General features: G+C 50.7%; 1 protein-coding gene across 1 annotated transcript in view; it reads right to left on the minus strand.

Annotated features, from left to right (window-relative positions):
* The window catches only part of EPB41L4B (erythrocyte membrane protein band 4.1 like 4B), a 115,859-nt gene extending 101,890 nt beyond the window's left edge, over nucleotides 1-13,969 (minus strand). Inside the window, exon 1 of the mRNA XM_059656217.1 lies at nucleotides 13,054-13,969. Within this exon, the coding sequence (XP_059512200.1) occupies nucleotides 13,054-13,359 (306 nt within the window). The 5' untranslated portion in view covers nucleotides 13,360-13,969. The remainder of the gene's footprint in view (nucleotides 1-13,053) is intronic.
* Nucleotides 13,970-25,138: the final 11,169 nt, after the last annotated feature.

Here is a 25,138-nt window from a genome sequence, read left to right on the forward strand (position 1 = left end):
CAGAAAGCTCATATATGTGGAAGAGCACATTCACTGAAGTGAGCTAATTAGATAAATGACATGTTGCAGTAATTCAAATACATACAATTCTTCTTTCCCTTTCAGAAGCCAGCACGGAGTTTTTGCATTTTGCTTCAGGAGTCTCTTTAATGAAGAGGAATTATCCACCACAGCTTTGAGAACAAAGCTAAATACTTCTGGATTTCAAAGCAAAAGAAGCGCTATGTAGAATACTGAGGTATTCTGAACAAATACTTCCGACCTTGGGTTCCCTGCTCTCCCATTAAAATAGCCCACATCTAGACGTCCTCTGCCCAGCTTTCACCCTCGAGGATCCCCTGGGATCTGCCACTGCTGGCTTGTGGGCATAAACTGGGCCAGTTCCAAGCCAGTCTGGACTCTGACCACCTACTGTCACTGCCATCTACTCAGGGCTGGTGCCACCCGATACAGATTGCAATGACTGAGCAGGTGGCGTGGGCCCTGGGTCTCAGGCCCCAGCAAACAGGAGCCATAAAAGCACTGCAGTCAGGGATATGCTGCCAGAATGCACCGCGGGTTAATAACTAACCCTTGTGAGACTTTGGTTCACCTGGGCTTTTCTGGGAGAAGCCCAAGCCCCTGCCCATTTCGTGGGCAGGTGGCAGGGCAGGCAATGTTTCTTCTGGGCCACAACTCACTTTCAGAAGAAGTAAGGGAGTCTTGGAGAGGCAAAGAGGCTTGCTGAATGCCACGGGGCCACTGACAGCAGGAGCCTGGAGGGCTGCGTGCAGGAAACGGCTCTTACGACACACTAATTACTGCTCATTTGCCACAGGTGAGCAGCAGCTGGCTGCATGGCCCAGCTGCGAGTGTCCCAAGGCAGACAGGAAAGGGCTGCCCACCCAGAATGAGGCTCCTTCAGGGATAAAAACCCAGTGGTTCCCGCTGCCCTACTGTCTGCCCCCGTCTCCCTTCTCTCTGAAGTGTTCATCGAATGTGAGTTCCCTGAAGTGTCTGCTGGCACCTCCAGCCGGGAAACATGGTAAGGCTCACTGGGGGCCTCCTGGAGAGCGCAGAGCAAGCATGTCAAACTCGCAGCCCGCGGGCCACATGCCCCGTTTATTTGGCCCTTGTTAGCCTTTGAGTTTGACATGCTTGGTGTAGAGTATGGTAGAGGAAGAACCCAAGGTCAAGGGAGACATTCCAAACCAGTGCAAGAAGCTGATGGAGAAACAGAAGGTGGACAGAGAAGAAGAAAATACACTCTTTCAACAAACCTACCGAAAACTTTCTACAGACGGAGTTTCAACCTTCTCAAAGACACAGCACCCGGTGGGAAACGAGGGCTCACTGGAGGCAGCCGAGCAAGCAACAGGAATCTTGGGGATTATTTCAAGCCTCGGTGCGTTTGCACATGCCAATCTGGCCACCAGGAAAGCTGTTCTCCCGCTGTTCTCTCTCTCTGAAATTTTCTAGGTCATCCATTTCCCCCTCCACCCCCTGCACCTTGGGCCTTCCTTTGAGCTTATTTAAAATTCTCTACAGCACTTTTCACACCAGGTATAGTGCCTTAGCTCCACTCAAGTTTCTTGAAAATGAGGAACCTGTCATATTCCATGTGCCCTGTCTCAGATGCTTAAAACAAGACCAGTTCCCCATATGACTGCACTCACATGCGAGATATAAAACTGAAACTCATGGACACTAACAGAGTGTGGTGGTTGCCTGAGGGATGGGGGCGGGCAAGGGACCTAATATATGGTGATGGAAGATGATTTGGCTTTGGGTGGTGGGTACACAGTACAATATACAGACAGTCCTTGGGTTACGTCAAACTCGGCATACGTTGTTTTATGGTTACATCGCCATCTCCCATTTATTTATTAAAAAAAAAAGTTCCGTCATTTCGACATATGTACATATGTGCTTTATGTCTTTTATTATTTATTTACCACAAGTAAAGGTCAGGAATTGTTATCTTTCTTTTAAATTTCTTTTACCGTTTCACTTCATTCCTGCTGTGTATGTGCTCCATGTGAGTGACGTAGGTGCTTATGCAGGTGGGTTCTGACTTACGGCGAAAATTGCGCTATGTTGCGCCGTAGAAACGGATCTCTGATGTAACCCGAGGACCTATGTACAGATCTTGTAACACAGAAATCCACACCTGAAACCTATAGAATCCTATTAACCAATGTCACCCCAATAAACTTAAATGAAAAAAGGAAAGTAAGGCCAGTTCCCTGTACCAACTGTAGAATTCGACACTATCAACCCTGCACTTGTGCACCCAGAGGTACCAGCAGCAACGGACTTTAGGTCATTCACAGCAAAACTGAAGTCAAAACATTAATTCCGACTTAGTGAGGAAAAGCCTGAAAGCATATGGATCTGGAGACGTAAGGGAACTGCCCTCTCTGGTTCCATTAAGATTACTACCTCGGAAGAGGAAGGTGGGATGGGAGACGAGCTCACAGAGACCAGCAGGGAATGAGCTACACACAAGAGAAAAATGCAACTCGACTAAAAAAAAAAAAAAAAAAAAAACAGGCAAAAAACATAGACTGAGGTATTCCAGAAGGAAATATAGATGGTTCATAAGCATGCGCAGAGATACGCAACCCCATCAATAACTGGGGACAAGTGAAGACCACAAGGAGTTCCCACAAACCCCCATCAGTTTGAAAAAAATAAAACAGAAAAGCTGCACAAAAACAAGGGATGGAGAAGAATGGATGAGCAGACGTTTTGACATGCTGCTGGAACTCTGGGAAAAATTTTAAATGCTCTTCAAAGGCCTGTCCACCACCCTCCCACCATCCCACTCCCGGGTACACACCCACCCGGGAGAAACACTTGCTCGCATATGTGCACCAGCAGACCAATTCAAAGCAGCATTTTTCTAACAGTCCCAAACTGAAAGCATCCCAAATATCCACCAACAAAGGATACTTTTAAATCGATCCCTGCAATGGAATAACTACAGAGCAGAAAGAACTACAGCTACCTCCCTCAAAGTGTATGAATCTCACAACACAGTACTGATTGAAAACTCCACTTACATAAAGTTCACAAACATGTAAAACTAACCATGTAGTGTTTGGGGAAACATACACATGCAGCAAACCAATACGAAAAGGATGGGATGAAAGACAATCTCGGGAAGCGGGAGGGAAGGGAAGGGAATGGGACCGGGAGGAGCACGGTGAGGGTTAACAGCATATCTTTGCTTTTAAGCTGGGTGGTGGGAACATGAATGTTCATTATATTAATTTTCCGTGCACTATTCGTGTGATAGACACTCTTGTATTTATATTTCATCATGAAAACATTTAGAGAATGTGCTAGACAGAAGACTTGCTAACAACACTGAGAAACTCAGACGAAATGTAAGGGGGGAAATTAAGACCAGATAACCTGGGAGGGAGATGAGCATGAAGCAGAACAGTCCCAGGGGAGGGATACAGAATGGCAAGAACAAAACCAGAAGGGAAGGGCTGGGGACATCCAAGTCCCCAGTGGCAGTGCCACTAATGAACGGGCAGGATTGAGTTAGGAAGGTCTGGACCAGCACAGAAATCCGTATCTCAGATGAATGGATAAATAAAGTGTGGTATATACATACACTGAAATACTATTCAGTCATAAAAAAAAGTCATGACATTCTGAAACGTGCTATAACATGGATGAACCTTGAAGACATTGTGCTAAGTGAAAGAGTCCAAATGTAAATGCAGAAGTACTGTGTGATTCCACTTATAGGAGGTACCTGGAATAGTCCAGTTCATAGACACAGGAAGTAGAATGGTGGTTGCCAGGGGCTGGGGGGAGGGAGGAGTGGGGAGTTAGTGTTCAATGGGTACAGAGTTTCAGTTTGGGAAGATGAAAAAGTTCTGGAGATGGATAGTGGTGATGGCTGCCCAACAATACAAATATCCTTCATGCCACTGAACTGTACACATTAAAACGGTATATTCTGTTACATTTTACCACGATTTTTAAAAATCCATAATTCGCATCAACCCATGAATCAGGAGGTCATGGTTTGATTCCTGGTCAGGGCCCATACCCGGGTTGCAGGCTCCAACCCCAGTGTGGGGCGTGCAGGAGGCAGCTGATCAGTGGCGCTCTCTCATCCTTGATGTTTCTGTCCCTCTCCTCTCCCTTCCTCTCTCTGAAATCAATAATAATAAATAAAAAAGATCCATAATTCAAGACAGGTGCAGCTGAACAAGACAGCAGGTGGGATAAAGGAGAAGCACTGTCAGGCCTACCTCGCCTGCCTGAGCACCCGTAAGGTAGATACAGACAACATTCAGATCCCGGGCCAGGTAGGCTGGAGACCCACAGAGCTGAGAGATGCTGACTCTGCAGGCACCTGCGGAACCAGGTCGTCCTCATCCTCCAGGCCTGCGGCATGGACAATCCCACTCCTGGGACCTGGGGACCCGGGGACCCTGGGCCGGAGCTCAGTGCTGGGAAACATGGAAGCTCTGGATGATCCCTCAGGGAGCCCAGGACCCTTGGGATATCACTTTCCAGTTCTTAATTTCAAAAAGGAAAGGCTGGGCACTCAGCCAGCTATGACTTTGGGGAAAAGAACCGGCAAAAATAAAAATGCTGAGAAACGGTAGGCAGAACCCAAATGCCGAGAGGCTGAAAGGCAGAGGACTTCAGGAAAGATGGGAAGGGGAAGGGGTATTATATGAAACTGGGACCTGCAGAATCATAAAGGATCCTGACCTTCCTAGTTCCAAGGAGCACACAGGGCAAACAGGAGGGTTGGGTGTGCGCTGCATGGGGTGGGGGAAAGAGCACTGGAAGATGAGTCAGGGAATCTAACGAGCTGAGTGGCCCAAGGCCACCTGTGAGACCATGCATACAGAGGCTAATAATACCTTCCCAGACGGTGGCAATTAAGGGAAGTAACACAGACTCTGCCGGCCTTGGAGGTACAACTGGCAACAAGTAAGATACCAGGTGCTTTGCTATTGGCCCCAAGAGATAAGCAGAGATAAATATTAGTCATGCCTCACTCACACACACACAAACACACACAGACTCCGGGGTGAATCTAAATAAATCAGAATAAGCACAAAAGAGGACAACAAACTGGTGAGAAGAGTGTCAGAAAGGCTGGGATGAGAGGGGGAATAAAAGAGCACATACCGTGCTTACACATGTGTACAAAAGCACAAAGATTGAGGGAACAAAGTGAAACCAACCAGTTACTACGCAGCAAAATGGGAATCTATCAAATGCTTCTCGTTGGGGTGATTTTAACGTGGTTCTATTAAGCACTCTGAAAAACATAGCCCACTTCTGATCTCAGTGTTGAAGAATTATGTCCATCAGACCAGAATGTACTCTGGGCGAACCTACATTCTCAGGCTGGAGACCCTGGGTCCACTTTGGGGGGGGGTTAAGGGCAGGCTCAGCCCCACCCGACTCTGACAGCAGGAGGATCCCCCCAGGCCACAGATCTCCAGCCGGACTGTGAGGCTTGAGGCCAGAGTACCTTTACTAGCCAGCATGTGACCTGGACAAGTTTCTTAACCTGTCTGCTAAACCCGATTCTCCTCTCTACAAATGAGGGTAACTATAGTAACCACCAAGAGAGGTTGTGAGATGATTCAACATGACAATCATTTAAACACTTAGCCCAGTACTTTGGTAGCTTCCTTGTTCAAGAAGCCGTGGCCATTACTGAATACTAGAGACACTCCTGTTCTTCAGTCTCCTCATTCACATCTGAAAACTCAGGGTCACAGCCAGGGCTCATTATGCACCCCCCCACCACCCACCCAAGGAGCCAGGGCCTTGGGAAGGGGGTTTTCTGGCTCCCATGCTCCGTGCATTTGCCCCTGCTGTTTCCTCTGCCCCAACAGCCCCACATGAGAGCATAGTGCAGTGGTGACCACCCAAATCCTATGTTCAGAACACAAGCCCTCAGATGCAAGGCGACTTTGTGGCCACATCAACAGGACATTTATCCTGCCAGAAAGCAGAGGTGATTGCGGGGAGGGGCTCCAAGGAAGGAGGGCTTGCGTTTCACCCAGCAGGGCAGCAGGGCGCCCAGCTAAGATGGCCACTGAGGATGCCCAGTCCCAGCTAAGGGTCCTAGGGAACGTAAAGGAGTGAGAGGGCAAAGGGACACGGGGTCTACATATGGTTCCTATTCCATTGTGCTAAAGCGGGGAAAGGGATGTTCATCAACCCATATACACTCACCATTTGAAATGCAGATTTAAATCTAACAGCAGAAAGAAAAGGTACAGATGGATACACACCACAATTTTAACAGTGGTTATCTCTGATGCGATTTTAGATGTTTTAACTTCTCTTGCTTCTCTACATTTCCTAATCCTTCTGCTTGAAACATGTTCCAGTGTGAAATGAAAGTGAGGGAGGAAAGTGCACGCCAACCTGAAAAAAACACAAGGAGGGGTCAGCAGCTGACCCTGCCCGCAGGCAACTGCCAGGGCCGGAGGAGGAAACCCGAGTGCAGACGGACCAGGTGCCTGCGCATAGAACACTCCATCCAGGCAGCGTGGAGGAGGCAGGCGGGGAGCCAGGCCTGGAGAGGACACATTGTGGGTGGAGGATTTCTGTGGTTATGCAGTGAATTTTCTTCTAAGTCCCTGTGCAAGAATTTAAGGGGAAGTTCTACTTGTCCCCGCCTGTTGCTATTTCAAAATTAAACAGACCCGTGCCTGCACCCACAGCGGTGTGCTAGAGATAGAATTCAGAGGGATTATGAGATTATGCACGTGAAAGTGCTTAGCAACTTACTATTTGTTCAGTTCTGGACCGGTGTAGGCTCATGTTCCTGGCACTGGGAGGTCACATAGACCTCCCTCCCCTGACCCCACCACATATTAACACTGACTATCCAGAAGTGTGGAACCAGAGTTAGATATTATACCTGTATCTCATTTGGGAAGGATGTTCACCATCCACCCCCCCCCCAACCCTCCTTCTAAAACAAGGTATTTTTAAAAGTACACAAACTCATGACCCATATAGGTATCCAAAGCTCCCTCCCCATGGTCTCATTCATGGTCTGGGTGGGGGGTGGGGGGTGGGGGGGTGCTGGGAGTGTGCAGGTGCAGGTGGAGTAAGTCCTGTTGGGCCACCTTGAGCCAACACCTTTGCCCACAAGGACAGGAAACAGCAAGCCACCCCAGAAACCTGGATAAAACAAGGTGCCCAGAGTAGCCAGAACCTTGAAGGGTGGAATGAGGAGCTGTCTTCCCCTATTTCCTGGGGTGTTTTGTACGGTGCCCCATTTCTCCCCACAACTGAGATGAAGCTACCTACCCTTGCCCTCCAAGCTAGACTCCGGCAGGCCTCTGCCCTCCCCCTCCCCCATACACTCAATTAACTCCACCTGCAAACTGCTCTGGCACTCTGCCCCTTGTCCTGGCCAGGCCATCACCCCACACCTGGGCTGTGGCAACAGCGTAAGTCAGTCCCTCCTCCAGCCAGTCTCCACTCTGCAGTGGCCAAAAGGGGCTCCCTAGAGCTCAGGTGTGATAACTCGCAACCTCCAGCTCAAAGATGGCCAATCCCCATGCCCAATGCCTGCAGCAGTTTTTAACGAATACTGGGGCTGCCCTCTGTTCTCACAGTTCTAGAGCCAGTGTTTTTTAAAGGGTGCGAAGGGACCACCCAGATCAGAATCACCCGGGATACTTGTTAAAAGCCCAGCTTTCTGAACTACAGAATCAGAAATTCTGCGAACTGTAAACCAGAGGGAAAAAAATCCCAAATGAACTTCGAGTACACTGACGTTAGAGAAGTGCTGGAGTTTCCCACTGTTTGGGGAACGTGTCCTACTTGAAACTGCCAGTAACTACCCCGCTCCCTGCCATGATCCTGTATTAGGACTAGGGGTCAGATTGCCTTCCCGCCACTGATCCTACACAAGACAACTGGGGTTCCCAAAGTAGCCCATGCCAACTCTTCACTGAGTAACTAAAGGTAAGTCACTTTATATTCACAGGCCTCAGTTTCCCCTCTACATAATGGGTGGGATATGTGCACCTAGGGTCCTTTCAATTCCAAAACAGACATCTGATCTTCATGTTGTATCATGTAGGCTTTGTTAGATCAGAAGTTCCAGTCTTCAAATCCTAAGAACCTGCATTTTTCTGTTGGAGGACGGGGGAAGGGATTCTTTTGTCATCCAAAGTGAAAATTTTAAAACCGTCTCTCCTACTACATCCAGCTTCCAATATCCACTGAAGGAGAACCAAGCAATGTTTAAGCTTCCCGGCACAGTTGCTTTTTTTCTTTAATGTTCATTACTAGAAACATTTCCAAACCCTTCCCATGGGCCAAAGAGAAGGCACGAGACATAAGATTACAACCTACCAGCAACCCTTCAGCACCCTGCCATTTACCGAGGTTGTTTGTATCCTTCTTGTCATATCATCCGCCCAACATCCCCATTTTAAAGACCAGAAAATCAAGGCTCAGAGAGCTTAAGTTGCCCGAGGCTGCCCAGGCAGCCTACAAGATTCAACCACGGCTCTGCTAACCCTGAAACTCTCCATGTTTGCACTGCACCACAATGAGTCAACGTAGAGCTCCAGAGACAATGAAAGCAATCACGCCAAATGCAATGCTGGCCAACAAAGCCGTGCCCTCCAAGGCATAGTGGGAGTGCTAACCAGCCAACCACACATCCTAACAGCTTTCCACAGAGAGCTGCTGGGAGACTGTGCACGCAGGGGAGGGGGGAGACGACGGGGCTGAGCAACAGCCGCACGAGCAAAAGCGATGCCAGGGATTTAGTCAACAGAGAGCTAATATGAGTCAACAGTGGGTGCTGCTGCCAAGCACACGAAAGGGATCTTCAGCTGCATGAATAGGAGGAAAGTGTCTAGGGCAAGCTGAGGGAGTCCTGCCCTGCTGACCAGACCACACCTGACGGCTGGGCTAACGAAAGAGAGGCACCTTCCAAGGCAAGGTTTTCTGAAGAGGAATGGCTCTGGGTGGCAATCTGGTTGGTAGGGTGTGCCCAGGACTCCTAGGAAGCTGGTTTTTGAAGCAAACCTACGTTGGACTGCATGTCAGATGGATGTTTAAAAAATATCCTATAGCCCTGGCCTGTTTGGCTCAGTGGATAGAGCGTCGGCTTGCGGACTGAAGGGTCCCAGGTTTGATTCCGGTCAAGGACACGTACCTCAGTTGCAGGCTCCTCCCCAGCCCTGGCCCTGGTCAGGGCGCATGCAGGAGGCAACCAAATAATGTATTTCTCTAACATTGATATTTCTCTCTGTCTTTTCCTCTCTCTTCCACTCATCGTAAAAATCAATGGAAAATTATCCTAGGGTGAGGATTATACACACACACACACACACACACACACACACACACACACACATATATACTGAGTGGCCAGATTATTATGACCGGCCAGATTATTATGACCACTCCATCAGTACTTCGTTGTGCCACCTTTTGCCTTTAATACTGTGGCGATTCTTCTTGGCGTTGACTCCACAAGATGTTGAAAGGTGCTTCAAGGAATCTGACACCATGCCTGATGAATAGCACTGTCCAGTTCTGTGAGATTTGATGGTTGTGGAACCAGCTGCCTGATGGCTCTTTTAACTTCGTCCCACAAATGCTCAATTGGATTGAGATCTGGTGATTGTGGGGGCCACCTAAGCAAGGTAAAGTCTCCCTCATGTTCTTGAAACCACTCCTGCACAATACGAGCACCGTGGCATGGCGCATTGTCTTGTTGGAAGAAGCCATCTCCATTGGGATACGCCATCAACACGATAGGATGAACTTGGTCAGCAACGATACTTAGGTATGTTGTGCTATTCAGACGTTTATAATGATCTGGCCCTTTAGCAACTTTAGCGCGAAATTATAGCTAATTTGCCTACAAATGTCAGGTGGTCATAATAATCTGGCCACTCAGTATGTGTGTGTGTGTGTGTGTGTGTATACACACACACACACACACATATCTCCTTTAATTCACATTTTATCAAGGACTGAGAAACCAGCAACTATCCACAGCAAAGGTTAAGAACTCACGGGTGTGCTAGGGGCCACAGCCCACCACCAGACAAAGGGGCTCCAGGCCTCTTCAGAAGAGGATCGCTGGAGAAGACAATTACAGTTGCTTCTTGCCTTATTACACACAACAATTGGGCTGTGGCTTGGCCAAGAAGTTAACCTGACATACTAAAAATGGTATTCTAAAAATGCACAAGGGATACTGGGTTGGAGATGCTATCATCTTAAGTGTCAAAGTCTCCACGAAGTCTTCCCAATTCCCCCAGGCTGTCCATCCCCAGCACCCTGTCTGGGTGAGCCTGTCATATCACCTAGCATCACGTAGGATAAAAGGACGTGTTTCCCAAGAGCCCCAAGGCCACCTCTCATTCACCTTTCCGTCCACAGCTCAGCGCTTGGCACATTGGAGACACCCACTAAATGTTGACTGAACTGAAAACTGAGGTGCCCTGACACAGTCACACTGAGGTTGGTGCTGTATTCGAGGCAATTTCGGAACACAAGTGTCCAGACCAGGGCTAAAAAAAGTGGCTTGTGCCAATGCATAACCACTTTTAACATGCTTAACAAAGGCGTTTTTGAAGCTAACACCACCAGAGGGTTTTAATTACAAAGGAGCCATAGCTTGGCAAGTACCGGTGGAAGTGGCTGGAGACAGAAAATCCAGCTTACGGGTATGGCGGTCAAAGGTAAATCCTATCTGTGCGCCAGGCAGCATGCAACACCAGAGCCCAGGAAGCGGTAAAAATCCAGGGATGCAGAAGAGAATAATGGGGCCAAATGCCAAAAACAACAGCATAAAAAAGCTTGGTGAAAAGGGTCTGAGGAAGGAGCACCTGTGCTACAAGTTCACGGGGAGCTGGCTGCCGGGCGCTAACCACGCAACTCCGAGAATGAATTACAAGAACTAAAACTCTGATCTGGGAAGACTAGCGTAGGAGACTGTGATGCGGTTCTGATATGCAATAAATCTTTAAGTCGGTGAGCCATGCTCACTGGTGATTTTTCTTCATCTTTCCTGCACTCCAGCTGCCTCACATGACAAAAGCCAGCATTTTCTTTTTATTTGCGTTTGGACAGCGAGTGTGTGTGTGTGTGTGTAAATAAAATTTGGGGTTCACATCCTAAAGCATCGCAACATCTGCCATCATAAGAAACCCTGGCGAGTGATTCTGTCAAACAGCCTTCTATAAGGTGAAGAAAGCTTTTAGGGTGCAAACTACCCCCCCCCCACCCCCACCCCAAGAGCTCCACCAGGTGTAGTAAGTCAGCATTCCTGCCCCGACCTGTTCAGGTTTATTCACCACGAATGCACTTTACTCAGTTGGCATTATTCACTCCAGAAACACCACTTAAGCCTGTCGCACAGACCTGACAGAAGCAATACATTTTACAAACCGACCATCCCCAGGGAAGTTCCCAAGGAGAACATCCCTCTCCCAGATCAGAGATGCAAAATGCGCCACATCCTCTCCACACACAAGCTGCCCACTCCAGAGGCAGCCTGCCCCCCTCTGCCCTCCTTCCGGCTGGTCAGGCCTCCTCTCCCAGCTAAATAAAAACCAAGGAGCCTCAATCCTGGGCGGCAGCAACATTTTAATGCTATTTTAGACAACAGCTCTAAAGCACCGGAATGTTGGCTCCTTTTCCATGAATAAAACAAAACAAAACCCAAAAGGGTATTATCATAACAAAATGATATTCTATGGAGAGCACTGTGAGCCATAAAAAATAAAACTGCCATAAATTGAAACTGTCTCAAAATTAAACCTACAGAGGGAAGCATTAAAGCCCAAGCCAGGCAGGCTCTGATATTCCCATCTAAAACCCTTACATGTTCCTAGTTCTCGGGTGAAGTCCAACGAATTTCTCCCACCCGGAAAGGCCTAAATGCTTTTTTTTGGAAGTCCGGGAATGTTCTTTTTCTCCCTTGAAACCTTCGAGATGGTCTGTAATATTCATCTAAAGCCCAATCACTGCCCTGTCCTCAGTCACACCCAAAGGTCCCCAAAGGCACCATCTGCCGCAGCACACGGTGCACAGTAGGTGCCCCTTTAATGTGCAGATTTGATTTGATCAGATCCAGCCCCTGGGCTAGAAAGACGCGTTGGTAGCTGGACGCCCGGGTGGGGGAGGATAGCAGCGCCGGCCTAGCTCCCTTCTGGAGGGAGGCGGGGTGCAACCACCTGTGGGCGGGTGGCCGGGGACTCAGGCCCGGGCGCCGCCGCCACCCGCCGGTGCGTCGGCGGCCCCACGCACGGAGACCCGGGTGAAGTCCGCGCGCCAGACTCCGTGGGCGCCCCGGGGCCGACTCCCGGCGCCCCAGCACGGGCTGCGCCAGCTCAAAGTTGGCCGGGTCCGAGAGAGTGGGTTCTAGCGTTGGCTCCCAAGTCGCCCACCCCCTGCGAGTATGCGAGGCTGAAGGGGCTCCTGGGGAGGCTGGGGTCGGGTGGGGTGGGGTGGAACACGAAGAGGGGATCTGGAGAGCGCAGAAATGGTCCCCCGACTCCCTCCCAAATTTGGCACCTGCCGGGCAGCAAGCATGAGAGCTTCTCCCTGCCCGTTCACTAAGGCCTGGTGGCGACTTTGGGAGGTGGGGGGCAAGCGGGCCACCCCGGGGCAGCACCGCATCACTTTGACATTTCCTAACCAATAGTCCAGGCCCGGCTGGAATCTGGGGAGCGGAGGGGAACACCTGTCACCCGCGCCAGGGGGCGGGGACTGGGGACTCGGGGAGTGGGTGCGCTGGGGAGGGGGATGAGGCCCAAAGGCCTCGGTGGGAGCCAGAGAAGGTGTAACCCAGCCAGGCAATGTGCCAAGGAGGGGGCGCGGGCCAGGGGTGGGGCCCCCTAAGACTGGGACGGGGTGGCTCCCGAGGGAACCAGGGTTAAGGAGTACTCTCAGGAGAAGGGGGAGGGGATCCCCGGAAAGGTGCAAGGGGAGCGCTCCAGAGAGAAAAACAGGAGGAGGGGGGCTGCCCCAAGGGGCGCGGGGTGCCAGTGCCCAGACGAGTTGCGTCCCGTCACTCACCGGCAGATCCACGCTCACTTCGGTCCCGTCCAGCAAGAAGACGCGGCAGTAGAGGGTGGCCTTGGCAGCGCCGGCGGCAGAGATGTGCACGGCCGCGCCGCCCGTGAGCAGGGGTCCTCCGCCGGCCGGGAACACGCTGCCCCCGGGCGCGGCGGGCAGCGGCGAGGAGGCGGCGGCGGCGGCCGGGCCCCCCCGCGGCCCCCCGTCGCGCTCGTCCCCCAGCCCGGCGGCCCCGCGCCCTGCCGCGCCCCGCGCGTAGAGCTGCATGGAGCGGCGGCCAAAGGTCCGGCGTAGGAACCGCAGCATCCTGGCTGGGGGCGCCCCCTGCCTCCGCCCCTTGCGCCGCCGCCGCCGCGCCGCCGCCCGGGAGCACCCCGCGACGCCGTCAGCGCCCGCGGCTGCCGGCGCCTCCTCCCGCGGGCTGCGGCCCTGGGCACGCTCCCGGGGAGGCCGAGGCCGCGCTCCGGCTGCCTGCGGGGCGCGCGGGCCGGGCCAGCGCCGACTGCGAGCGGCCGCGGGCGGGAGGGCGCGCTGGGGGCGGCCCCGTAGCCGTCCCGCCGCTGTCGCCGCGGACTCTCCGGGCCGGCGGCCCGCGCTCACGGCGGAGGGGCCGCTCCCGACGGCCGGCCGCGGGGGCCCGGGGCTGCGGGGGGCGTGGGGCGGGCTGCGGGTGCTCCCGCGCCGCGCGTCGGCCAAGGGCCAGCCGGAGCAGGGCGCCTGCGTGCTCCCGGCGCGCTCACTCCCCCTCGCCGTGCCGCGCCCGGGGCCGGAGGAGGCCCCGCTGAGCGCCCGCTCCTCAGGCGCCTTTTCCTGCGCCCGCAGCCCCCGCCTCCCACCTGGGAGGCTGCACCTCCAGCTCCCACCGCCGCCGCCGGGACTGCAGCACACCCTCCTCCCTCGGGGCTGCGCCCGGTAATCGCAAACCGAGTCTCTGCTGCCCCCTGCCGGCCCGAGGGTCCCCTGCTGCTGTAGGTGTGCTCACGTGTGTACACGTAGGTGAGCACACACGTGTTTCCGGCGCCCCGAGCCCTGGAGACGCCTGAGAGTCTCCCCTTGCGTGGCTAGGAAAACTGGGCTGTATGCCCACTGGAAGCCTAGCCCCGAGGCCTGAGAGAGAATAGCATTAAGGGGAGGCCCTCCTGACCCTCAGTTTCCCCTCTGGAGAAGGAGAGGGGTGGATCATGTAATCTATGAGATCCCTGCTACTTGATTAAGTTCGGTCATTTTAAGATCTCAGAGCTGTTAGGCGCCCTTCAGCCACTGCAGTCCAATGGGCTCATTCCAAATAAGGAAACTGAGGCTGGGCAAGGAGAGGGAGTACTTCTGCAACTTACTACACAGAGAAACTCCTTGCCCCAAGGAACTCGTGTCCAGTATTGACTCAGAGGCCTTCACAAAATAGCCATAACCCAGAAGGCTAGTAAAGGCTGAACAAATTACTGGGAAGCAAAGTAGAACTGAGGCTCGAGAAAGAATAGTACAGGACTCGCTGGGACTATCAGAGGTGCCCCTCAGGTGTACAAGTCCAAGGCCTGCTGCAGGGAGAAGGGTTTGTCCTGTGTTGCTGGAAGGAACGTAGAAGAGGAAGCTGAAAGGAGGTCAGGTCTCTTGAGATGAAAAACACTACTTTTTTTGTGCCTGACACTGTGTTAAACCCTTTCCATTCATCATCTCACTTAATCCTCAGGACAGCCTGGTTCAATAGACGATTTGATCCCGACTGGACAAAGGAGGAAATCGAAGCTTAGAGAGCTTAAAAGCCTTGCTCCAGATTCCATGGGTAACAGGGACTCCTGTGCAGGGCTTCAAAGCTGTTGCTCCTAGCTACTGCCAGGCTGAGGCATGTGGCCTGATGGGCAAGCGATGAAGGTTTCTAAGAGGCCTGGACAGGGGCAGTGGCCACAGCAAAAGAGTCAGAGAAAGAGGGAGGGGTGAATTCAGGAAGCACACCCCCCTCCCCTCAAAAAAAAGAGATATTTATTGAGGATCAGGTACTGTCTTAGGTGATTTCATGGATGATATTTTCATTAATCCTCACTCCAACCCTTCTAGGTAGTTCTATTTATCCCTATTGATTTAGGTGTGGCTTGGAGCTTAGACAAGTAATATCCTTGCCGGAGGTCTCAGAGCTCCTGAATGGCAGCAGCCAGTATCCTCACTTGTTGCTTAGTGTTCCCTTTATGACTCTACAGGAGTCTAATGTGTGATAGTTAACTCTGAGGGGGCATCTCCAATCAGCCAGCAGATACCCACTCTGCTCCCCTCCCCACAAGACTTGACACAATAGAATACCATCTGTATTCTATTCAGAGGAAGCCCAACATGCTTCCTGGGTCTCAGGATAACCCATGTCCTACTACATAGCCCAAGGGTGCTCTGGTAGAGTGAATAAAGATGTCCACATCTCAATCCCCAGAACCTGATATAGCAAAAGGAACATGATGAAATTAAGGGGGTTGAGGTGGGAGAGTTACCCTGGATTATCTGGGTGGGCCCAATATAATCACAAGGGCCCTTACAAGTGGGAGGCAGAAGGGTCAGAGTAAGAGGTGATGTGACAATGGCAGTAGGAGTCAGAGCGATGCATCCAGGACCCAAGAAATGGGGGCAGCTCCTAGAAGTTGGGAAAGATAGGAACAGATTATCTTATCCCCTAGATATTCCAGAAGGAACACAGCCCACGGACAGAACGTTTTCTTCTCATTATTATGTCCTCACCCAGCACCTAGCATGCTGTCTGGTAAGTAAGCATTTAATACATGCTTGCTGAATGAATGCAGGGTCTCATTTCAGTGTGCTAATGGCTCAGTGGGGTTGGGTTTGTTGTTGCCTTTTAGAGATGGGGAAAATGAAGATTGGAGTGGAGCTAGCACTCAAACCCTGTCTCCCGATGCCAGATCCCGTGTGCTCTGAACAGCATCACATCATCAGGAATCACCTGGGGATGCCAGATTGCTTTAGTTTTACCTGTACCTCCTCTGTGTCAGACACTGTCACCTAATTGATATCATTTAGTCCTCATCACCATGTTGATTTAAGCACTCTTTTCTCCACCACACTGAGGAGAAACAGAGAGTCAGGCCTTCCTTTTTAAAAAAATGTTTTTATTGATTTTAGAGAGAGAGGAAAAAAGAAGGTGAGAGAGAGAGAGACATTGATAAGAGAGAGAAACACGGATCCTCCTGCAGGCTCCCTACTGGGATCAAGCCCAAAACCCAGGCCTGTGCCCTGACCCAGAAGCGAACTGGTGACTTCTCGGTGCAAGGGACAACACTCAACTGAGTCACACAGGCCAGGCTCAGGCCTTCCTCTGATTAAATTTCATGTCACCCAGATTCAATCCCAGAATTTCAGATTTGATAAGCAAGTTCGCATGTTGTCTGCTCATAGTGTTATGTACTTTCATCTTTGCCTTTTTGACCTAAAAGTCCCTAACCTTGTTACCTGAGCTCTATAACCAGCCCTCCAAATTTTTGATTTGCCAGTTCTCACACCTCCCTGCTCAGTATCAGTGGGCCAGGAGTTCACACATACCTGTCAATACATCACTCTTTTGTGCGCCTTTTGCTCCACAAACTGTAATTCAGAATCCCCAGTATTTCACCTGTGTTTTTGTCTTGAACCATCCTGGGCCGAAGTTCTCAAGAAACAGTCTACATTAAATGCCAGGTCTTTTCCTTGGTCAGAAATACGAGCTTGACTTCCTCAACTTCACAAGCAATAGTTGGAATTATATCCTTAAAGTCACCTCTTGCCTTCTCCTCGGCTACCACTTCTTTCCCCACCTCCTCAGGTCCCTGGGAACTTTCCACCATGCCTCCCATCACAACTCCAGCGCTTTGTATCATCAGAAAACCTTGGGGAGAGTCCCTTATGCACTCCTTCCTCCAGAGTAATGTAGTTTTACATGTTAATTAAACAGCCCCTTGCTGTCTCTAAGGAACTCCTTTCAGAAATGTGCCATTTATCCCGAACCTTTGTTTCCTGGCTCATTTCCTAGACTCAATAAAAGTGTGCCCTCATTCTGACTCCTTTTCTTTTCCCTTAGAACAACATTACACTTTAATGTATGTTCCTGTTTACTCCCCTGTGAATTGTTCTTCCCAGAAACATTTACTGAGACCTTACTATGTGCCACAAAGCCTTTCCTACACTTCCAATAAACATAAGCTTCTGGGAGCAGGCAAAAATGGGTGAAGGGGAACAATTGTACGGTGATGGATGATAATTAGACTTACAGTGATGATCATTATGTAGTGTATATAAATATCTATACTAATAAAAGGGTAATATGCTAATTAGACCAGATCGACTAGACATCTTCCAGACATCTGACTGCAATGGCGGTGGGGGCCGAGGCAGAGGCGGTTAGGTGCAATCAGACCGGTGTGGGGGAGCAAGCAGTTAGGGGGCGATCAGGCCGGCAGGGGAGGGCAGTTAGGCGGTGATTAGGCCGGCAGGCAGAGGCAGTTAGGGGCAATCAGGCAGGCAGGCAGAGGCAGTTAGGAGCCACCAGCAGTGGGACATCCCCCAAGGAGTCCCAGTTTGGAGAGGGTGCAGGCCAGGCTGAGGGACACCCCCCCCCACACACACACACACATGAATTTCGTGTACCGGGCCTCTAGTTGAATTATAATGTACACCTAAAGTATATACAATGTTGTATACCAATTTTACCACAATAGGAAAAACATGTTGATTGAACCTTTCTGCTATTGTTTCACAATAACTATTACTAGTTAGAGACTGTGTAGAGCTGTCTGCCAGCCTAGCATCCACTTTCCCTTCTTTGGGTTACAGAGTTTGGGTTACTATGCAGAACTACTTCACCACCACTCAGAAGCCTAGTGGTTGCCCTGGCTGGTGGGGCTCAGTTGGTTGAGCATCATCCCATGCACCAGGAAATTGCTAGTTCAATCCCAGACAAGGGCACATGTCTGTGTTTCGGGCTCAATCCTGGGTAGGGGGCATGCATGAGGTAACTGATCCATGTTTCTCTCTTATCAATGTTTCTCTCTCTCCCTCTCCCTTGCTGTCTCTCTAAAAGTCAATAAACTATTCTTTAAAAAGAAAGAGAAAGAAAAAAAGAACCCTAATGCTCTAGGTCAGTGATGGCGAACCTATGACACGCGTGTCAGAGGTGACACGCGAACTCATTTTTTTGGTTGATTTTTCTTTGTTAAATGGCATTTAAATATATAAAATAAATATCAGAAATATAAATCTTTGTTGTACTATGGTTGCAAATATCAAAAAATTTCTATATGTGACACGGCACCAGAGTTAAGTTAGGGTTTTTCAGAATGCTGACACGCCGAGCTCAAAAGGTTCGCCATCACTGCCCTAGGTGAAGCTGGCCACCAGTGTTTCAGGTGCGGCACATGATCAGGCTTGGTTAATCAGAGCCTTGCATTTCCCAGATACCGGTTGCTGGCTCAAGAATGGGCAGTACCTCATGTCAGGCCAATGCAACTCTTGCAGAAACTATTGGGAACCAACAGTAGTAAGCCTGGAGCTCCTTGCTGCAGGCCTACCTTGACACAACCTGGAGAAAGTCCTAGGATGACAGCAACACACAGAGAAGCAGAGGCAAGCCTTAGACATAACTTTCTGATGACAATTTCATTTTGACTACGTGGATCCAGCCGTGCCTGAAGCTACTCCCTGGAATTTACATTTAAGGAGTGAATCAGTTTAGAATGGAGATTTTCCAGGTCTCTTTACTGAGCACAGAGCATAAGCATTGTTTTGAATAGGGACTCATTTTTTTTTCATGGTTTAAAGGATTTATTTTCAAGTAAATAAGTAGCAAAGCAATTCTCATCACCAAAATGTACAGAAATAAATGGAGAGCTAATAAGTCATCTAAATTTGTAGATTCAGAAGTGGCAATAATAGAAGGACATTTTGGTGACTACAACTGAGTCCCTAATTCAAATTTTTAGCCAATCTTTTCCCCCTGCTCCAGGTCATATTTCTGACTTCTTCCTCTGCACCTACCTTCTAGATCTCTGTTCCAAACATTTACTCTCCAACCCTCTGCCTCGACTCAAGAGATCAATATCTGGAAACAGGAGTGTCCCCCACTTTCCTGATGCCAGCCCTGGCATGGGTTTCCTACCTGAGGACTCATTTCTTCCCTGAAGGATGTGCATTCACTTTGGAGAAACACGTGTGAGTCTGATGCGATTGCCCCCCTAACATTTATACTGGAGATGCGCACAGAGAGTGGAAGGGGACATTTTTATAGGGCCTGCCCCCTACTGCCTCCCTGCCTCCTCTCTGATGCCACCCCCTCTCCCAGCCATTCCTGAGGACTTTTCTGTCTCTTACTCTCTCTGAGCCAACTGCTTACCTTTTATTCTTTTCTATCCACTGGTCTACAGTCAGTGCTGTCCAGTGGAACTTTCTGGAATGATTGGAAACATTCTATATCTGGGCTACCTAATATGGCAGCCACTAGCCACAGGTGACTATTGAGCACTTTATTGCAACTATAAAGGACCAAATATTTAATTTTAGTTATTTAAATATCTGCCTATGTTTAGAGATCACTACTGGACAACACAGGACTAGACATCACCCCCATTACCTATAGCTGGCTTCATGTCCCTAGTCCTTGCCCCACACCTATTGGGCAGGACTAGTTCCTTTTGCTCTGTCCCCAAACGGCCGACATTCACTTTCCCACGTCCAGCCAAGTCACAAGGTATGACAGCTCTGATCCTATTTGCCATCAAATCGAAAACCCGTCTTCTGCCAAGTTGGTCAAAACCAAGGTAAGCTGTTCTTTCGGGTAAAGCCCTTAGCGGCTGGGCTGCTGCTGGTGGTGGAATGTGCTTTTGAAAAGCTGCCATAACTCAGCGCGGAAGCACATTCCAAGGTGAGGGTCCCGTGACTCACCTGGGTTAACATTGCAAAGCCAAGGCGCTCAGACCCAGACACACCTCCTTCTCTGATGTAGACTTCAAGTCCTAGTTCTAGCCCAGGAAAGTGAGAAGACAGAGAAGGCAGTGGGTAGAGTCAGATGCTTGCCATGAAGGCTTTGAAAGAAGGTGGTCTGGGAGGGGCCTCAAGAGTGGGCTCGCTGGGGAGGAGCTAGTGGCCGTGTCGATCTTAAAGAGAGTACAGTGACTACATGGGGTTAAGAGAAAATGCAGGCAGGGAAATGGAGATGGTAGATCCGGACCACTTATCCTGAAAGCTTAGCATCAAAGAAAGGCAGTGAGTTATCAAAGAAAGAGCATGGGACTTCTGCTGAATTCTAGTCTGAGACTTACTCTTCTCAACCGTAAAATGGGTGAGTACTATAACCTCAAAGCTTTGCTATGACAGTGATATGACATAACAGGTAATTGATACAAACAAACAAACAAACAAACAAAAAAGGAGCAAAGCTTTGTAAACTGCCAAATCCTGTAAAAGTATAAGGCTGGAAGCAGGATGGGACCGGGCAGGAGCTAGAAGGGCAAGGGGACCAAGCAAAGGTTTGAGGGACATGGTTCTTATTTTAATATTGGGGGGCGGGCCATCTAAATGCAGAGGGGAAACAAAGGAAGAAGCCTGTGGAGAGGGATGAGGGGGCATCAGGGAGCTACCAGAGAGAGTATTTGGGTGTGGCGCGGGGGGGGGGGGGGGGGGGAGTAAATGGCATTTTCTGAAGCTGGAGGGAAGGCTGGGCAGAGAGCAGCGGGGTGGAGCTGAGAACGGACAAATGCTTCTCAGAGGCACCTGCTCCTCATTCCCCAGGGAACAATAGAAAGGATAACACTGCTCGATGCTGTGCGGAGGTTGCTGGTTTATGAAGAGCCGCCACAGACATGACCACATGTAATTACCCTGCCTGACAGCCCTGCTGGGAGGCGGCGTAGCCCAGGTCACAGCTGAAAAAACTGGGGCTCGCAGGAGCTGTGGGACTTGCCCCCGGTGACATGGCTGGCAAGCAGCAGCGCAGGCCAGGATGGGAACCCACGCATCGCGGCTCCTTGGCTGGGCCTCCTTCCCTCCCTCGGCACCCTCTCCACGCTGAAACCCGGCCCTTCCCTGCAGCCACGCCAGCTCCCACCCGCCCTGACTCACGGGGAGGGGCCCTTGTTCTTCTTTCCTCCCCAGAGCCAGTTTCTGACCTTCCAGACTCCACCCTCTCTTTCATCCCTTCATCTCCCTCTCCCCTGGCCCCTGTCTCCCTTTTGAGTACGCTGTTAGAAATAAAGGCAGGGGTTTTAATGATATTAAGATGGGAGCCACTGGAGACCTGCTCTGCCCTGACACCCCGCCTTCCCCGTCCCCCGTCCCCGCCCCCCCTGCCGCCCAGAGATTCCCAAGGGAACAGGCACCAAGGGCAAATGGTAGGAGATACAAGCTGTGCTTTGTTGTTGTCAGGCCTGCCTGGCAGCCAGAGCTCTGGGCTGAGGCCAGGCTCGAGCCCAGGGCCTGCCTGAAGGCCTCAGGGCCTTTCCCCTCCCTAAGCTCTCCTTTGTCTGGGGGATGGTTCTTCCTTCTGGTCAGTAGCTGACTAGAGGAGCAAAGGCAAGTATGCTGCGTAGGTGTGGGTGAAAGCAAGAATCACATTCTTGTGTGCCATTTTTTTTCATGCTCCATGACCCCACGCACAAGTAAACTTGACCTAACCGTCGCCCTGGAGTCCGGCCGATCAGATTAGTAGTCCATCTTAAGGCGAAGAGCAGAAAGAAGGCAAGGAGACTTTCCTGGTGGGGGCAGGGCCTTCCTCGGACAATGGCAGTCTACGCTAGAAATTTCCAGAACCTCCTTCTCTCTCATCCTTCCAGCCCCAACTGGTGCACAGCCACTACTTTACCCCCTGGACCACTGCCTCGGTCCCCCCTACAGCCTCTCTCTCCAATCCATCCCTTCCCCAGCCCTCAGAGCAGAAGGAAATAGACCGAGTGGTTCTCCCAGTTACAATCTCTCAGCAGGGCTGACGACAGGGGCACTGGCGAAGATGACAGAATTCTAGGAGTCTGGAATGGGGCCGGGGCCAGCCTTGTTTCACATCTGGACAAATCCCACAGAAAGATTTTTCGCCAGCCTACATGTGCTGGGGAAACTGAGCACATTTTTATTGATTTTTAAAAAGAGGGGAAGGGAGAAGGAAAGAGAGACGGAAATATCGCAATCTGCGCATGTGCCCTGACCAGAAATCGAACCCAGGACCTCTGGGGTCCATGGGACGATGCTCAATCCACTGAGCCACACCCACCAAGAGAGACTGAACACGTTTTAAACTAGGGCTCACCCTCACTCTTGGAGGTCTTGTCTTTCAGTGGCTCCCTACTATCTACAGGGGAAAGGCCTGCTGTAGCCCAGGCTCTGACTCTATCATTTAGCCCCTCCCCCCCATCTTGAATTCAAAATTATTGCCATTCTTTATACACCCTAAGGCTCCCTCAAGCCTTTATATGCAAATGTATCTCCCTCAAATGTAGTTTCCCGCCTGCAAACTCCAGTCACCCTTCAGAAGCCCAGATCGGGCCCCCTTTGCAAAGCCCTTTCTGATCCTCTCCAGAGAGACCCGGTGCTTCCCTTTTCTGTCCAATTTCCATGCCGTTTGCACAAGCCTCTCCCTCTGCCGCATAAATCAGGAAGCCTCTGTGCTAGGAGCTCTCAGGCCTTAGCCGTGTAGAGATGATGATAGCTTGGACCAGAGTGGGAAAACACGGGGCAGAATTGAGAGGTAACAGGGAGGGAAACCCAATGTGATGTGGTGACGGATGGGCTGTGGGGGGCAAGGGAGGCAAGGGTCGGGGGTTTCTGGCCAGAGTCCCCTTCCCTCCCAGGCTGAGAGCTCCTTGAAGGTGGAAGCATGTCTTGTTTAGCTCTTCATCCCCAGGGCAGGTCCGAGCCTCTGGGAAAGCAGTGCCAGCGCACCCAGCCAGCAGGCTGGGAGGACAGGGCAGAGAAGGAGGGTACCGGCCGAGTGGTCCTGGGTGTGTGGTCCAGAGCTTTCAGCACAAGTTCTCTCGGTTGTTGGCTATCTGCCGCTGACTGGCTCCCCCTCCGCTATAGATGGGCCAGTGCCCACTGCCTATTAGAAAATTTGCAGTTTAAAAACTAACGGTGATGCCCAGTTAGCATGGCTCAGTGGCTGAGCATCGACCTATGAACCAGGAGGTTGCAATTTGATTCCTGGTCAGGTCACATGCCCGGGTTGCAGGCTTGATCCCCAGTGTGGGGCATGCAGGAGGCAGCCAATCAACGATTCTCTCTCATCACTGATGTTTCTATCTCCCTCTCCCTCTCCCTTCCTCTCTGAAATCAATAAAAATATATTTTAAAAAAGGAAAAGAAAGAAAACTAACGGGGATACTGCATTCTCTACCCCTGCCCAACACCCTCACCTTAGATAAGTCACTTCTTCCCCCTGGGCCTTCGTGTCCTGGCAGCACTCTCTCTGTCTCCCTCTTGCCTTACAACTGCTCTCGTTTACACACACATGCACGCGCACACATGCACACACATGCACACATACACATACACACACAATGGCTGGCACACATGCATATTTATTACATATCCACGGTTAGCAAGCGAGAGTGGGCATCAGACAGCCCGGTCCGGAAGCACTGCTCAGAGGCGGCCTGGGAATCCTGGCTGTGCCACTCACTTGCTGAGTGACTTTGGGCACAGGGTCCGAGCCCTCTCACCGGATTTCTCATCTGTGAACAGGGCATCATAACAGTACCGACCTCACAGGTCCGTTGTGAGAAATAAGCAACAGGAAGTATGTCAATTATGTCTGATAAGTACTTCATCAATGTGAGTTGTCGTTGTAAGCATTTCTGTTCATGTCACCATCGATAATTTCATATCCATTAAAAAAAATAAAAACCTGGGCCAGAGCCTGGCTGGCCTGGCAGTGGGCCCATGGGGGCCCCAAGCTTTGGGCCTGGGAGTGGAGGTGAAGTCAGTGGCCCAGAGCCTTGGGCTTGGGGGCTGGCAGGGACTGGGGGAGAGGAGAAGAAGAGGGGAAGAGAGAGAGAGAGAGAGAGAGAGAGAGAGAGAGAGAGAGAGAGAGAGAGAGAGAGAGAGAGAGATATATCAGTGTGCACAGGGAACCAGCTCCCAGTGAACAGAAACCCTGCAAACCGGTCTGGGCAGTCCTGGAGCCAGGCTGGTCAGGTGTGGCAGCTTCCAGAGGGAGGAGCGTGACTGACTGTAGCAGGGCTGCCCTGGGGCAATGCCCGGGGCCTTCTCCTCTTCCTCCTCCCCTTCCTCCTCCCATCTGGGAGGCCCGCAGGAGGACTCCTGGCCTGGCCTCTGACAGCACTTCTGGGTCTGGGAGAGAGAGAGAGGGGGAAAACTGGGGCACACACTCTACTATGAAAAAGCCATACACTCCATGTCTGACAGCTGGGTTTCTAGCTCTGCTCCAACACAACCAAGCAGCAAATGGTAGTGTTTATAATAAGTGGTGCTGGGCCAACTGGAGAATGACGTTGTACCCTGATGTTCTACTGTCAATGAAAATTAACTCAAAGTGAACCAAAGTCTTAAACGTGAAAACTATAAAAATGACAAAGGGCGTTCCTATATAGGGACCAAAATGTAGGCTACCTCCGAGGCCCGGCCCACGTCACAATTATAAACCTAAGTCTGTCTGCACTTATGGGAAACACCTCACTGTTCAGTAAACCTCACATGCATCAATCACAGTTCCCCAACTCGGCTTTAGCTAGCTTACCATACCCTGAAAAATAGGACCTGCGAGCCTTATGAGGAAATCCCCAACTTTGACACTGATTTCTTGGCTCTGACACCAGAACACAGGCAAAAAGAAGGGGGAAGTGGATATATTGGACTTTGTTCAATCAAAATCAAAATGAGAACGTTTTGTTCATCAAAGGACATTATCAAGAGAGTGAAAAGAAAACCCACAGAATGAGAAAAAATATTTGTAACTCATATACAGTATCTGACAAGGGGTTAATATCCAGGACATGTAAAGGACACATAAAATTCACCAATAACAATATCAGAACAATCCTATTCAAACGTAGGCAAAGGATTGGAAAGGACATTTCTCCGAAGAAGATATACCAATGGCCAATAAGCACATGGCAAGACA

This window comes from Myotis daubentonii, chromosome 11 (assembly GCF_963259705.1).
Source record: "Myotis daubentonii chromosome 11, mMyoDau2.1, whole genome shotgun sequence".
Taxonomy (NCBI): domain Eukaryota; kingdom Metazoa; phylum Chordata; class Mammalia; order Chiroptera; family Vespertilionidae; genus Myotis; species Myotis daubentonii.